The following is a 16,231-nucleotide window of genomic DNA, read 5'->3' on the forward strand; positions in this document are numbered from 1 at the left end:
CCCCTCGTGAGAATTTAGAGCAGGTTGATTTTTGCTTCATAGGATTTAAATTCTCTCTCTCTCTCTCCCCCTCTCTCCCCCTCCTCCCTCCCTCCCTCCCTCCCTCTGCGAAGCCCATTTTCTTTTTCATTCCTATTTATGAACGGAGGGAGAGATTGGGAGGGTTGCTTCGGGCTCGGGGCTGGAATTTCATCTGAATGATTGGCCTGTCTTCCCTCTGAGCTCTCCCATTCAAGACCTCACAATTTTGAAGCAGGCGAGAGGTTTTATTCTTCCCATTTTTTTCCTTCTGTCTTGTCTTTTTTTTTCCTCCTTTCTGATATTTTTTTTTCTTCCCCCCCCCCACTCCGCTCTGCCGGATTAGAGGCAAATCTTTGGGGCCGTTGAGAGAATTCGGTTTTTCATCACCGTCATCGTTGCTATTTTTCTTTTTTTAATCTTCCTCCTTTTCCCATTTTGAATCTTAACCCTTTGATCTGTTTCCTTTAAAAGACTCTCAATCTGAACTCCCGTCAGGGAGAAAGGGAGGAGAAATAATAATAAAATCAGAAAAAAAAGAAATCTGAGCGAGTGTGTTCTCTCAGCTGTTAGCCAGGTTGGTGGGGGACAAAAGTCCCTTTAAAATACTGAATGTCAGTTGCAAACCTGGGAAAAGGAAAATCGAATCTGGAGCGCTAAATTTAGGAGGTTTATATGGAACTTGGACTCTGCTACTGGATTTTGTATGGATTTTTTTCAACCTTTGGTAAGTCTTGATTCACCTTCTGGGATCAAAAGAAATTGTTTTTAAGGGTTGTTAAGACTTTGGGTTGTAAATCTTGGAATATTATGTCTTTTTTTTTCCTAAACTGCTAAATTGTTTTTAGTGAAATGACATGGATGTTGGTTTGCTTTTCTGGGATTCCTAGAATGCTGCTCTGTGGTTTATTTTATTCTTAATTTTAAAATCTGTTGCGGTTTTTATTTATTAGGTGCCCTAAAGGGGGAGGGAGGGAACAGCGATTCACCCCGAGACTTCCTGTTGCAGGGAGAAAAGACCCCGGTGCCCATCTGTAGACCAAACTGAAAGATTAAAAGGGGGGAAAGTCGCCAGCTCCTGCCAGCAGAAATGGCCGAGAACTGGAAGAACTGTTTCGAAGAGGAGCTCATCTGCCCCATTTGCCTGCATGTCTTTGTGGAGCCGGTTCAGCTTCCTTGTAAGCACAACTTCTGCCGGGGCTGCATCGGGGAGGCTTGGGCCAAGGAGTCGGGCTTGGTGCGGTGTCCCGAGTGCAACCAGGCGTACAACCAGAAGCCCAACCTGGAGAAGAACTTGAAGCTGACCAACATCGTGGAAAAGTTCAACTCCCTCAACCTGGAGAAGCCCCCCTCCGTCTTGCATTGCGTCTTTTGCCGCCGCGGCCCCCCGCTGCCGGCCCAGAAGATCTGCTTGAGATGCGAGGCCCCGTGCTGCCAGTCCCACGTCCAGACCCACCTGCAGCAGCCCTCCACGGCCCGTGGGCACCTCCTGGTGGAGGCGGACGACGTGCGGGCCTGGAGCTGCCCCCAGCACAACGCCTACCGCCTGTACCACTGCGAAGCTGAGCAAGTGGCCGTGTGCCAGTTCTGCTGCTACTATAGCGGGGCCCACCAGGGACACTCGGTCTGTGACGTGGAGATCCGCCGCAATGAGATCAGGGTAAGTCGATCCCCTCTGGTCTTGCTCGTCCTCCCTTTTCCCTCCCCTCCGGGCTCGCTGCGGGTCGACGTCGCGGCCGCCACGCGAGATTGCAGCTTGGAAGGCCTCTGCCCCGAGGAGCCTTCAGAGCAGCCAGAGCGTCYGCGCTGTAGCGGGTCGGCGGGGGCCCACCAAGCCGTTCTGCAGGCTGGTTGAGCCTGTGCCTGCTGYGGGACGGAGCTGGGCACGCCTGCTGGCCCACGGGACCCGCGCTGGGGCTGGCGTGGGTCTGCTGGCAATAGCATCCATGAGCTGCCTCTCGGGAAATTTCCAGGCTTCTGTGCGGAGTTAAAACCTCATCCAGTGCAGCAGCCCGTCTCCCCGCCTGCCACCCTCCCCTTGCTGAGACTGCTCCCAAGCGCAGGATTTGGCCAGAAAGGGGTTCAAGAGGTTCCCCCCGCAGTGGAGCGGTCAGGTTGGCAAGGAGCCTCCAGCAGAGTGTGGCGAGTCTCTGCTAGGGAGCGCGATGCGGTGTCTGATAGCAGCGGCCTGAGCTCGCCTAGGTGTTTTCTGCCTCCTCCGCTCTGTACCGGGCCGTGTTGGTTTCYGTGGCCGTTCTTGAGAGGCCTGGGTTTGTGCAGGGCCTGCACAACACGCGTCCTGGTGCTGCTGCTGCTCCTTGCTGAGCGTGCAGCTGACCCTTTGACATAACGACCTGTTCCCCCTGCCTTGCCGGTGCCCTCGGCCGTGCTGGGGTGGAAAGGAGGAAGTGAGCAGCAGCAGACATGTTAGATTACAGCTCCGACAGGGAGAGACGGGGAAAACCAGCGATTGCCAAACGGTGACGAGGCAGCTGCGGTGGGGGTTTTGTTCTCCGGCCCTCCCTGCCCTGTGGGGGAAGGGTTCCTGCGGGAAGGGGCGTCGAGGCTGGGAGGCGTCTGATCTGAAGTCATTCAGCCGTGGGACCTGCATCCGCTCGGTTCGGTTGCAGTGTCTCTCACTGATGCAGCTAAACGGGGAAGGGTAGAGAGCTGAGCCCGATGTAGGTGAAGAGCAGGGGGCATTTGGAGGAGCAATTTCTCCTGGTTCTTGCCTGGGAACAGCCCCACTGTGATTCAAAGCAGGGCCAGCTGAYGGCTTTAGGAGGAACATGCTAAAAACCAGCGGCAGAGAGAGCAGCTTGGCTGTGTCCTCTGCTCCAGAGCCTCTCCTTCCAAAAACCTCGTCCTCTCCTGGATGCTGAGCAAGGGCAAGCTGGTGGGCACAGGAGGAAGGGCATCTCGCTGGAGGGCGAGATGGAAGAGCTGCCTGCGTTGGAGGTTGAATCTCCCTGAAATCTGGTTTCAGGCAGCTCACTCCCAGGGGCGACAAAGCTGTGCCGCGAGGACACAGACCCCGGCCATTGTAAGCCTGGTGAACGTCAGGCTGCTGCTGCCTCTTCCCACCGCCTTCCTCCCTTCTGCTGAAGCCTAGCGTGAGCCTTCCCTTTCCTCCCAGTGAGRTCTGAGGCTGGCAGAGCTTGGTGTTAGACAGCGTATTCCCAGCCTCGCCCCCTGCGCGGGGGGAAGCAGGACCTCTTGCTCGTGGGGACTCAGGATTGGGTTTTGGCCAAATAATGGGGTTTTCTAAGGAGAGGGTGTGCAGGCCTGTGCCGTCCCAAAAGCAGTGTGGGGCACAATGTTGGCTTGGGGGAAAGTAAGCCTGTATTTAGCCTGTGGCTGGACCATCTGGCAGGAGCTTTCACCCCTGGCTCCAGACCCTGAAATTATTGGTGGGCATTTAACCACCCCACAGGCAGCCTTGTTGTAACCCCATTGGCCTCCTCCAGCCATCACATCCCGTCCCAGCTGCCCCAAGGCTCTCGGTTAGACCCTTAGGAAGAGGCCCAGTGCTAGTCTGACGAATAAATATTTAACAATGAATTGAATGGTGATTACTGTAAAATGGGGATGATTTCCTGTGTATTTTAATGTTGCCAAAATGAGTCACCATTTAGCAATTAAAAAAAGAGTCATAAATAAAAATTGCAGTATAATTACTTTCCAATTGGATGGCCAGGCCTCGGAGGGGGGGAGGTGGCTCCGTGCAGTGAGGAGCCAGTGTGAGCTAACAGGAAGGTTATTTTCCTCTCCAGGTTTTTTTTTGGGGGGGAAAACCAGAGACCTCCATGGAGGTGCCAGCAGCTCCACCACACACGCTGGAAGGGGAAAGACCCAGCCAGGCTTTTTGAGAAGCACTTTTCTGCTTCTATTTATAGGAGGTCATTTTTGTGTCTCTCTGCCAGGGTGGAGAGCCACCCCGGGAGGACTCTGTGGGGCTGGGACAGGCCTGCCTGTGTGTGTATTTCCCGGGAGCATTAACCAGGGACCTGAAGTATTTTTCCAGGTCCTTTTCCAGGACCCTTCGATCTCATCTATTCCCACTCTCGCTGCATTTTTGTTGTTGTTGTTGCCGTTGTTATGGCTGGATGTTCACTGCTCCTTGCGGATACGTGCCGCTAATGGCCTGGCACGTAACTGCTACCGGCTAGGCTGAATTTTGGCCCTGATGTGGAGTCGTAGGAGACGCGGCCAGGCAGCAAAGGTGTTGGGCCGTATAGCAGAGCTGCAGACTTACTGCATGACCTTGGCCAAATCCCTTAGCACCTCCATGGTTGTTATCTTAGTTTCCCTTCTCTGCAGTAATAAGCTTGTCTGTTCTCACTGGGCTCGTGGTTAAGGTAGGTGCTTGTGGTTAGGTTAGGTGCTGGAATAACAGAGGACAGCTTGAGGCTGGGAAACGGTCTACCTGAAGGATTCCTCCGTAATTCATTCAGTTTCTCTGCGAACTGGCTGGAATAGTCAAGGAAAAACCACTGACGAGTTGCCGGATCTCCCCTGCACTCGCTGTGTGGCCTTGGGCAGGGCTCTGTTTAAAATCCGCCCCTCACGGAGCCGCGTGAGCTGGTCCCGGAGAGGAATGTGGCCGTGTCAGCTCCCAAATTAGGCCGCGTGCATGTACCGTCCTGCGCGCGCTCAGCCAGCAGCAGCTCCCTGCGCGCAGGAGTCGGGCCCGGGATTCCTGCCTGCTTGCTCATCCGACGCGGGTGAATATGCTCATTGAGCGTCCTGGGGAAGGACTGCCGCATGCGGCAAGCCCCCACATCGCCAGAAGGCTGGGGCTGGCGAGAAATGCCAGGCTGGGGTGATAAGTGTGACAGGGGCGAATGAGTAATGTTGGGCTTGTGAGATCTGGAGGAGGCCCCGGGAGCAAATGGTCATGAGAGATTTGTTCCATGCGTGTCTCTGGAGCTCGTGYTTGGGAAGCTCTTAATTGAGAAATGAGTCAAAGTTTGGAGGCTAGGAGCCTGATCCTCTGCCCGGGATGTGGTGTGGGGGATTTGCAGGCGTTACAGCAATGTGAGACGAGCCCAGCAGCGGAGGTGAGCCCCAGAGCCCAGAGGAGAGGTGGGAGTCTGCAAATGTTCTCCAAGGAAACCTCCCCTTATTAGTGCTTATACACCAGCCCTGCTGCCAGTTCGCTTCAGAGGGTGTCTCACCAGCTGCCTGCAGACCAATTTGAAGGGGGCAGAGGGGTTCAAAACAGTTGGGGGACAGAACCATTGCTTTGTCAGCTGTAAGCTAGCAATTTGGACAGCAGATCTCTTGCTGGCCCCGAAATGCTGGAAGCAGGTTGGCRTAGGAGGAGGAGGGGTGTCCACGGAGTAGTTACCCAAAGTGGAGGCTTGTACTTGGGGTTTTTTCGGGGGAGAGAGACCTTTCAGTGTTAGGTGCTGCACAAACCCACACAGCCCTGACTCAGGATTGGATGAACTCAAAGGTGCAACCATAGTACAAACAGTAAATAAAGTATGTGGTTAATCTTTCTTTCGTGGGCGTGTAAAATGCTTACCTCCCCTTCCCCCTTGTGAGATGTTTTCTCCTTTGTTTCCTGTTTTTGTAGCGCTTAGAGGAGGGAGAGAGAGAGAGGAAAAAAAAAAACCCCAACAACCCACCCTCTTTTTGCTTCTGAACGTTTTATTTGTGTCAAGGTCTCAAAATGAAATGTTTTTTCTTCCATCTTTGCCTTTCCTGCCAGAGACATGTGCCTCCTGCCTGGTATTCTCAGGCATGGAGAAATCTGCTTCCAAGGTTGAAAAAGAAAGTTATCCCAACTTGAGGTTGGTATGTTACTTTTTTTTTTTTTTTTCCTTCACCCAGAGATGAGGGGAAAGAATACATTGCTGTGAATAGAGGGCAGGTCAGAAAGCAGCAGCTTTCTGATATGCAAAATGGGCTCACCCAAACATTTGCTGGATGTTACCACCATGTTAACTCCCTCTTTGTATCAGACACGGTTGCCTGAAGCCAGGTACAAAGCTTGCTTGAGGATGTCCCACCTACCCATAGGGAACTGAGAGTGCTGCTAGTGGAGAGGGTGTTAGGGGATCTGCTTCCGCTTTGCTTTTGTTCCAAGGGACAGAGATAGCTTGCACCTTGCTTACTGCACTTTTTTTTTTTTAATGTATAAAGCTGAGAGAAAATTTCTGTGTTCTGAGCATCTCCAGTATTTCTCTGTGTTAAGAAGAGGGAGCAAATGTACAAAGCGCACTGTGGGAGTGAGTCCTGTGGGAAAACATTCAGAGACCTCCTGCTGGTATGCAGGAGCAGAGCACAGCTCCGACTGTGGAGCAGCACTCATTTGGCAAATCCAGGGGGACAGAGATTGGGTTTCTGGGTGCATCTGGCCCACAATGGGTTTGGACTTTCTTTACAGTCCCCCAAATAAGCTCTGTTCAGGTGTTTTTTTAAGTATGGGAAAAAGGAGAGGTGAGCACCTGGTAGAAGCTCAGAGAGATGAATCYCAAGTCTGTACCTGAAACTCTGGCCCTTTGCCACCATTGGCTACCCGTCCCAGTGCAGAGATGGCCACACACTTTTCCTAGCTACCCAGTTGATTGCTGTTGAGTTCAGAAAGTCTAGGTCTCTAGAGGGAAAATGCCACCAGGTTTTCTTTGATAGATGGCTCTGACACCAGAGAACCTTGTTTGAAGAAGTCCCATGTTGCATCTTCCCACTGCATCCATGCTAAAGATGTTAAGCAGAGAGCTCGGGAGCCTCAGTGCTGGGGAGACTGGGGTCTGCTCCACCRCCAGGCTCCTGGCTTGAGCTGCTGTAGGTTGTTTTACTCTGAAACAGGTTTGGTAACTTGCGATGGGCTGGATTTTTACGGGCTTACTTATTTTCCAGATGACTTGTTTATGAGAAGTGCAGCATGCAGTTCGTTGGAGGCATTGTGAGTGCGTATGCTGAAGTTTTCTGGTGTAATTTTGCTCTTGTGACTGTAGGTAGTGTGGGCTGGCGGGTGTTCCCCAYGGTGCTCTTTAAACATACTTGGTTCCCCCCAATAATTTTGGCAGCRGGTTCTATGAAGCTGGGCTGATGCAGTCAAATTCCCCCTGCTCCCTCCATCTTSCAGCACCCCTGGAATTGAACCTCCAGCCCTTTTCTTCTCCCTTGTCAGTTTAGACCCTGTGTCTTCCTCCCCTAGCTTTGGTGATGCCCCCTGTTCTTGCCCAGGGGCCTCGTGGTTCCAGYGCCAGGCTGCTAAATGTGACTGATTATTGTGCCCTGGGACACTGTCAGTTGGTCAAACTGCCTTGATGAGTAATGACTTCTCAGGCCTTGGGCAGTTGCAGAAATCCCAGCACCCACCTAGCCTTGCTTTCTAGCTCCATGCCGTTCACCGCCATCGATCTGTCAAGCTTTGCTGTGCTTTGTTGTCAGGGACAGCAGAGAATTTACGTTCAACCGATAGCAACCTGTGCTGCCCTTGAGAGATCTCGGGGGGCCAAGCCACACTTTACAAGCTCATCTGGGTTTGCTAGAAAAACAGCCATGGGTGTCATAGTGCTCCCAGATCTTCGGCTGAACTGGAACAGTCTCCTGCCTCCCGGAGGTTTGGATTAAGGGCTTTTCCCTGCTGCTTTTCTGCTAAGCCTGGGCATTTTCCTTGCCCTTAGCTCATCGAGTTGTCTGTGGTTGCTTGTTCTAAACCGGCAGCCACAATTCTTCTACATAGAGTCATCTGAGAAATGACAACAGAGATGGGGGGGGGCGCAGGGAGGCAATTTAATGCCTTCGGGAGGGAAGAGGCTTAAATGGAAGAGATGGAGCTGGTAAAGCAGAGGTAGGAGTCAACAGCCAGCAAGGGCAGGGGCTGCGGCAGGAAGTGCTCTCTTCCCACAGTGGGGGATGCTGCATGGAAGAGCGCTGAAGAAGAGCGAAATGGAAGGAGGAGAGAGAGGTTCATCCAAGGACCTTGAGCTGTTTCCAAGGAGTGGCAACAAGTTAAAGCCCAGTGACACCACTGCAGTATATAAGGGTTAGCTGTATTTTGCAAGTGAGGATGGGTAGGCCCAAACTTGCACACTCATATTGGACAGCTCTGGCTGGAGAACTTTYGGCCTCAAACCCCTCTCTTTGGTGGTGACTTCTAGTTCACCCCTAATACAGGGGTGTGCTGGTCTGGTCTCTGAACCAGCAGGTACAATCCCAGCTTTGRCTGGTGATGAGAATGTAATAAACTTTGCCCAGGCCCTTGCTTAGTCTAAATCTAATCTGTGATATTTATGTAAGTGTCATGTAGATGCTAGCATGCAGGTGTGATTTGTGCAGCTCTTCTGGAGCCTGTGGTCATGGTGGAGAGGGAAAAGTAGGAAAGACTTGACTCAGTGTGACATTCCCTGGCTTTCCTCCACTCCTCAGCCTTTTGTGTCACGCATGGGAGCCTGGGTGAGTCCACCGAGGAATATGCAGGTCTCACGGATGTTCTTCCCTTTCTTCTCCCCACCATTGCTCCAGCAAAGCCCTGTCCTCGAGCTCTCCCACATGCTTGGCCCAARCCAGGTCTTGCTGAAAGGGAGGCCACATCCTCTCTGCTTCTCTGTTCTTCACCTCCGGAGGTGCGCTGCAAGGAGCTGCACAGATGAACCCCTGCCCCTTTCCAAGCAGAGGAGAGAACGGAGGCCGCTGGAGGGGGTGGGAGGAGAAGGCAGATTTCCATGTCTCACAAAGGGCACAAGCGATCAGATTTGTGCAACTGCCCAAGAATAAAGAGGCTCTTACATTGCTGGCTGCCCTGACCTCTCTCCTCTCTGTTCAAGAGGACAGCCTGTGACCACACAGGGATTTCTTAGTTGTGTTTCTGAGGGAGGCCGTAGGTTTTCTGCCCCAGATCTGGGCCTATACTGGCCTATTTCTTGCATGTTACCTATCTATTTATTTTTAAACAGCCCTTGGAAGTCCTGGTGCATGGTGGTAATTTTTCTTCTCTTTAATTTCATGTATTTTTTTTTTTTAATCTGAAGCTGAAATGGGGCTGAGAGCAGCAGTGCTTCCAGAGCAGGGACAAAAGTAACCAGGAGACACAGGGCAAGAGAGGAGGGATCGACACCGAAACAATGAAATAGCCAAGCAAGGAAAGGCTGAATGCTCAATAGCACAAGCCTTTGCAGAAATGCCTGGCTAGTGCAGCATTTTATAATCAGCTTCTGTGCTGGGCTGGCCTGCAACAGTAGTGTGATGGGGGAGGAATGCTTTGAATTAGCTGGATGCCAGAATTAATTCTGTCAGAATTCAAATGTACATGTATGTACAGATTTATAAATAAACACTTAGAGCCAGATTCTGCTTTGCCATGCAGGCTCCGGGGCAGAATCTGGTCTGGCCTTGCTTTTCTCTTTTCAAAAAAAATAAAGGACTGTAGATCCGGACTGGTCTCTGGTGACTTTGTCAACTTTCTGTGTTTATCAGCAGCCCGAAGGCTCAGGAGATGCTGGTTTGGCTGGAGCAAGGGGGGTGRCTCGGCGGAGTCGGAGCTGCTGAGGTCCCCAGTTTGCTGCATCGAGCCTCTGCCTGCTGGTAGAAAACATGGGGCAGCTGCCGTGGGGGCCAGCACAAAGGTGTGGGTGCCCAAGACCGGGGTGAGGATGCTCTGTCCTCCTCAGCCCTCCGTGGAGGGAGCAGTTTGGTGTGTCGTAAGCCCTGAACTGGTGCAGGCAACTTCACTCRGGAGGCCAGAAGCCAGCGCAGTTGGGAATTGGAGAAAGAGATGCCTCGTCCCAAATAGGAACAGATGATCTCCCAAGTGTGAGACCCAGGATCATGCAAGAGATTTTACGTTTGCCTCCTAGGTGAACTCAGGGAAGAGGTTCACAGTCCTGCATCCTTTCTGATAAGGACAGCTTTGGCCTGTTCTTACTAGAGGAGCGTGCTTGTCCCTCTTCTGTCTTGTGATTCACTTGTGACAATAACATGAGCAAAGTTCCCAGCTCAGAGCAAGGCCTCAAATTAATTCGGAATGATCTATTTGCTGGTTTGTTGTAGCAGAACCCGAGGGGAAAGAAGAATTAATTTCTCTGCCTCCTCCCTGTTTTTTTTTTCCGGTGCTTTCACTGTTCTTTTTTCCCCTTACCTTTTCTTTCTCAATTTGTTGTTTTGTGGATGCTTTGGAGGCCCATCTCTGGAGCGAACTGGAAACAACCGAGCTGTGGATGGCTCCAGATGAGGCAGTTGGCAGGGAGTGACGTTCCGGATGGCTGTGTCTCTCTGAAATATGAGTAAACGTTGTCAGACCAGCCGACTGTACGAGCTGGAGGTTCAGGGAAGGCTGATCTGTCCTTTCCTCCCTCCACCCACCTCTCTGTGTGCATGATCCTCTGCTTGCTTGGCATCACCTGATTCTCCTTTCCTGTGTTGGTGACCTGGAAGCTTCATTCCAGAGCTGGAGACTTAAAAAAAAAGGGAGGGGGGAAGGAAAATCCCATGTATCCTAATGGAGTCGGCAGTTTCCCTCGCTGTACAACAGCTTAATCCAAACCCTTGTTTGAGCCAGTTATTGTGTGGCTTTAAAACCCCGTCCCCTGGAAACGCGTCTCCCACCCCCTTCCCTCGCAGTCAGTCCCGGTGCTCTGCTGTCAGCGGAGCTGAGCTCCGGGGTTTGGTGCTGGGCCACACGCAGACAAGCATCGATCGCGTTGGGGGTCGTTTGATATTTTTGTGGCAGTGGCTTTTCGTCCCGGTTGCGGTTGCTGCTGGCAGGGGGGCGGTGGGGGGGAGGTGATGGTGTGCGCTGTAACGCGTTTGTGTGTGTGGCGGAGGGAGGGAGGGTAACGCGATCGCATCCCCGCGCTCGTCATCCCCTTCGCAGCGTGGGAAGGGGGGGGCGGTGGGGGCAGGCCGCGTCCCTCTCCGCGCCCGCCCGCCCGCGCGCGAGGCCGCCGGCTCCTCGGCGGGAGCCGCTCTTCCTCGCAGGTGAAGCCCAGACAAAGCGGTGGCGGTGCGGGCGCCTCTCTTTGTTCTCCGGTCCTGGTGCACCCGGCGCTGACGGCGAGAGCCCCGCGCGGCGCCGCGGACGGCTGGAGCGGAACGAGCGTGCCGCCGGGCTCCCTGGGCCCGCCGCTCCCTCCCTTCCCTTGCCTCCCTCGGGTCTTGCGTTAGGCCCCCCTCGGTGCTGGGGGTGGCCGGATCCAGGGGAGAATTCCTGCTGTTCCCCGGCCGGCTGCGCGGTYGTAGCTGGGTGGCTGAGCCCTGGCGAGCCCTGGTTGGATCAGAGCTGGTTTGGTTGTGGGAGAATCAGCGAGCAGGATCTGCCCACCCTCCGCAGGGGAATGGGAGCATCTTTTGGGTCCRTTTTCTCCTGCTTTTGCTTTGCTGGCAAACTCTACTACGGGGCATCCTTGTGAAGGGCTAGAAATGAATCTGCGTGCACTGCAAAGAGCACCCCCTCCAAACACGCATCTCCCGAGGATGGGAGCACAGCAAGTATTACTGTGGCCTGTCCTCGAGCCAAGGATTTTGTAGCATTTTCCCTACAGCGGGGGAAGAAAAAGGGCAACTTAATCTCTGCAACACCCTAAAATCAGCATAGCAGAATCAAGGTGTTACCCTAAAGCTGGGATAAACTGAGGTGGAGGGAGTTTCCCGAGGTCATTCAGAAGGTCTATGGCCATGTGGGAAGCAATCCTGAGAACCCAGGCTTGGTCTTCCTGGGGGTGCTGCTGCATCAAGCCCTTGGTCAGAAGTTGCGCGTGCTCATCCCCAGGTCTCAGCACGTGAGTAGCGCCTGCCAGTGCCTTGCTGAACAGGGTCCCCTGCTAGGTGCCCCCACCCAGGCAATCCTGCCCTCGATCCTCCCCAAGGTTGGCTGCTGGCTCCTGCTATCACCTATGAACATACACAGTGCTAATCTCCATTTATCAAAGTGCTTTGGCAATAAACTAATAAACACTGTGGCAACAAGCGAAAACCACCATCTAYGTATTAAAAATGCCCACTGGAGCATTCCTTGGGAATGTTCCTCCTTCCCAAAATGCAAGGCCTAGCTCTGTAGGAGAGAGAAAGGCAGGAAGCATCCGAGAAGAGCTCCGTCTCTTCCCCCAGCCCAGTGCTATGTAATCATAGCACAGAGATTTGAGGAAAACACTGTGTTTCCCCAAAAATGGAGGCTGAGAATTCCTATCGGCCGGGGTGGAAGATGGAGGAAATACGGGAGTGGAAACCCATCGGGCGGCGGACCCAGGCGTCCTGAATCCCGGCTCTGCTGGCTGGCAGCTGCTGTGTATCCAGGGAACCTGTCTCTTGTTCTGCCCAGCGGAGGGAGCAGGCATTAACATTTTGAAGGTCAAGCAGAAATCGAGAGCTGACTCGGAGGTGCTGCCGTGCTAGCAGGCAGGTAACAGAGAAGCTACCGCACAACCAAACTAGCAGCGAGGCTGCTTTGCGGGTGCAAACGCGCAGCGGGGCGAGGAGCAGCCACCGCTGGTCATTCTGCTCTAGAAAATGGCAGTATGGTCACAGCTAGAAATGGCTTCTCTGCTGCGCCGTGCTCTCTGACACGGCCCCCCCTTGATCCCCGCGTTGCCCTCGGCACCTCCCTTAACCTTTGTGTCTCTGCTGCATCCTCTTTAAAAGAGGGTAATGAAACTGGAAGAGGGAAGCAGCAGGCGCTGGAGGCACCTTGGGCTGCCTGACAAAGCACTGCTGATCTGCTGGAGACAGGAGGAGCTGGATTTTTGAGTCGGGAGATCAAATGCCAGCTCCGGCTGCCATCACGCTTCCTCAGGGCTGCTGCAGCTTACRCTGAGCCCTGCTTGGGGAACTGAGCAGTGAGGTGCCGTGGCGGCGGTGGGGCCCAGAGAGAGCAGCTCTGCGGGCTCCAGCACCGCGGTCTCTGCTGGGCTCCTGTCCGCCAGCTGCACCCACCCCTGCGGGGCACACGCGGGGAGAGGCCGTCCATGGAAATCCTCGGAGTTCAGGGCTGGAAAATGAGGCTCAAACATGAATTGCACAGACCAGCAGAACCGTACTCAAGCACTGCAGTTTCCACCTCTTGCTCCTCAAGAGGATGGAGCGGGCTGGGGTCTGAGCTGTCAGGCGCCAATCTCTGAGTCAAACCTGAAAGATAAATGACGCTTCAGGGGCCTGAGATCAATAATGTCAAAGGCTGGCCTGTAACCAAGCGAGATTAAAAACCAATGACAGGCTTCCTCATAGGAACAGAAGTCAGCGTGTTAAAAAACAGCAGCAGAGGTTGGTCCTTTGCTGTTACTTCCTGAGGGTGGCTGCATCCAAAACACTCACCCCAATCCCACCCTCCCAGGCTCCCTCATCAGAGATTTCCCCTCCTCAACCAAATACTGCAGCTCTCCTACACCCACTACTCTTCACTGGGCCCCACGCAGCTGGTCTGTCAGATCCTGAGAGCTTTTACCTCTGGAGGGGCCGATAATTTGGAGACAAAAGAAATCCAGCCCAGGACTGGTGTGCCAGAGACTTCTGCTGTTGGGTGAACAAGGGGATGCAGGAGGCAGAGGAGAGGAAGGAAAGATTGCAGTGGACCCCAGCAAAGTGGAGAGCTGTACTGCAAAGCGGTGTGTGCTGTGAAGACACTTGGTTTTGAGGAGGGGATTGGAGAGGGGAATTTGGGAAGTCAGAGCTGCTGCTGGTTGTTATTGACTTTGTCTTAAATATGTTGTTTTCACCTATATTTATTCATTACAAGTGTATATTTGTCTGTGATGAGTGTTTAGCCAGGTAATACTCCTAGGATTCAGGGCGACTTGCTGTTGCTCCAGCAGGAAAGCAGTTAAGAGAGAGACGCTCTGCCAGGGTTCAGGAGGGCGAAATCGGGGACCCCCTTTGCGTGGGTGCAGCTGCGGGCGCCAGCTTCCAGCTGGCATCCTGCACCTCGGCAGCGGTTGGGTGCTGASTCAGGGGCCCAGCTTTCCTTGCCCTCATCACACTGCTGCGGAGCCCCGTGAACGCACGCAGAGAGGTGCGCGCTGCTCAATTTGCTGGCTTAAAATACGGTCAGAAGGCTTTCAGGTCCAGATCTTCCTCCCCTGTTACTGCTTGTGGGTATGAGGAGTTAGCCCAATTCTCTTTGCTGGTTTTGCTGGAGAAGGTGCACATGGAGGGGTGGCTGTGCCCATTTTGGGGGGGAGGCTGGCGCTGGAGCYGTTCACGGAAGCAGCTTTTCTCCCAGGTGCATGCTGGGCGCCGGAGCTGTGCGGAGCGTGGAGCAAAGGCGCGTGTCCGGGTGCTCTGGTGGGGCTCTCCACCGTCGCCAGCAGCCGCAGTCCAGCCGAGGTGGAGAGGGTGGCACTGATTTATTTTCAAGAGCAAATTARAATAAACTCGGGTCTCTTTTTTCCTGCGGATCCGTGGAGGGGTACACCCTCTGCCACAGTTCTGCCGTGCAGGGCCACCCGCAGTCCCCGGGGCTCGTGCGAAAGGCGCGGGGATGTTTCCTCTCTTTCCCAAGCGCAAGGGCGATTAAAGGAGAAGGGGCCGTGCTGTTCTCCCGCCGCTGTCCCTCCCGCCCGCCCGCCCGCCGGGAGCTGGCGGTGCTGGTTGCCTTTGCCCCGGGCTCCTCTTCCCCTTCCTGCGCGCTGCGCCCACCCCTTCGCCGCCAGGAAGCCTGGCCTTTGTGTGGAGCAATGCCTCCCGACACCAGCCGGGCGCCGCGATTTCCTGGCGCGAGGGGCGCGAGCGGGGAGGCGAGGGGAAGGGGCGTCGCGCCCCGCCGGGGCGGGCTGAGCTCCTCGCCCGGCCGGCGGCGGCGAGGACGGCCGCCCCGAGCGCTGCGCCGTGCGCCTGGCAAAAGGCACCGTCCTGCCGGGGCGCTTCGGCGGGGGAAGAGCGCGGGGGCTCTGCGGCGTCTGCCCCTGCCTCGGCGCCGCGGGGGAGATGGTCACCCCCTGCCCCGGGAGCGTGGGAGCGCAGCGGTGTTTGACCTGCTCGGCTTTCTGTCTGAAAGCACCCCCGGTGCAGGGCTGGGCTTGCCTCCTGCTGTCTGCAAAGCCATTGCTTCAGAGGGTCTTTAATTTACCCCTCCAGGAGTATGGGCTTGAGCCCTGTTTACCCAAAACCTGGGCCAGCAGAAGGTCCTGGGTCTTGCTCCGAGGCAGAGCGGTCTGGTGCCGCTAAGCAGAAACAGGAGGGTTGGTACTGGGGCAGGAACAGAGCCTACATCTCCTGGGACCCAGGCCTGAAGCTGAGCTCTGGGAGGATCTTGCTGGCTGTACAGACACATTACTTTAGCAAGGGCAGAGCACAGCTCAGCTGCAAAGGGGTTTGCAGGGTGTGGGCTCTTGGCCTGCTCTTAAAAAGGGGCTAACGCAACACATGAGAGTTGGCCAAATGCCTTCCAACAAGACGCCACCACTGGCGTCTTGCCAAGAGATGGGGGCTTTGCWTCTATTTAATTTAAGACGTGTTTATAGACGGATGGTGTTTTGTGGCTGGCTGGAAACTACAGGTCCCAGCATGCTCCCTCGCGTGCCGCCTGGCTGCTGAGTGCCGGCAGGAGCGTTGTACTGTGGGACTCGTAGTCTCTGTGCTCACGGCTGTAGGGGCTTTGCTGCCATGGACGAGGACTTCAGCGTTGCTTGGCAGAGCCTGGCTGCAAAACACCGGCTTGGTCTCTGCCCTTGGCTTTCTTGTCCTCCCACCACCCACTTGCCTGATGCAAGACCAGGTTGGCCTTTTTATCTGACCAGGCTGGGGAGTGAGTGTTGTCCTCTTCTTGCACATTTGCAACGTAAATATTTTGATCCCGAGTACGTTGCTGGGAGCTGGGCGTCACGTTCGGGAGCTGTGATTCATTCATGCTGTTGCTGCGCAGAGCACAGCGAGGCAGTGTTGGGACCCATCCCAAAGCTTTCCTGTGATCGCGGCTGTGAGCGGCTGGCRGGGAACATGGGACATCACGTTTGACTAAGTCACAGTTTGCTTGATTCCTGCTAGCAAGAAGTGCTCTGCCAGTGTAGTTAAGGACTTGCCATCTCCAAAGTCTGATGGGTGCAAAGTCTTACATTTCCATGAAGAGGAAGGAAGAAAGGAAGAGGGAGGAAGAACAGGAAGCGAGCCTGAACACAGGCTCTTGCATTCCCTGGCTGCTTGAGTGCAGAAATCCTGCCTCCATCAAGGTCACTGGATGCAACAGCTTGTGCCTGGTCCCAGCTAGCCTAAAAAATAAAGATGCAATGTGATGCATGCTCAGAACCTATACCGAGATTGAGCCTCACATGAG

General features: G+C 54.4%; 1 protein-coding gene across 2 annotated transcripts in view; it reads left to right on the plus strand.

Annotated features, from left to right (window-relative positions):
* Positions 1 to 6: 6 nt before the first annotated feature.
* TRIM8 (tripartite motif containing 8) overlaps positions 7 to 16,231 on the plus strand; it is a 35,217-nt gene continuing 18,992 nt past the window's right edge. The window contains exons 1-2 of one of the 2 annotated variants that reach the window (XM_085307544.1): positions 7 to 745; positions 972 to 1,678. In XM_085307544.1, coding sequence (XP_085163670.1) covers positions 1,109 to 1,678 — 570 coding nt within the window. In that variant the 5' untranslated portion in view covers positions 7 to 745; positions 972 to 1,108. The remainder of the gene's footprint in view (positions 746 to 971; positions 1,679 to 16,231) is intronic. The other variant, XM_085307536.1, reaches the window with a different exon arrangement.

This window comes from Rhea americana, unplaced genomic scaffold, assembly GCF_003343005.1.
Source record: "Rhea americana isolate MKP2758 unplaced genomic scaffold, rheAme1 scaffold_104, whole genome shotgun sequence".
Lineage (NCBI taxonomy): Eukaryota > Metazoa > Chordata > Aves > Rheiformes > Rheidae > Rhea > Rhea americana.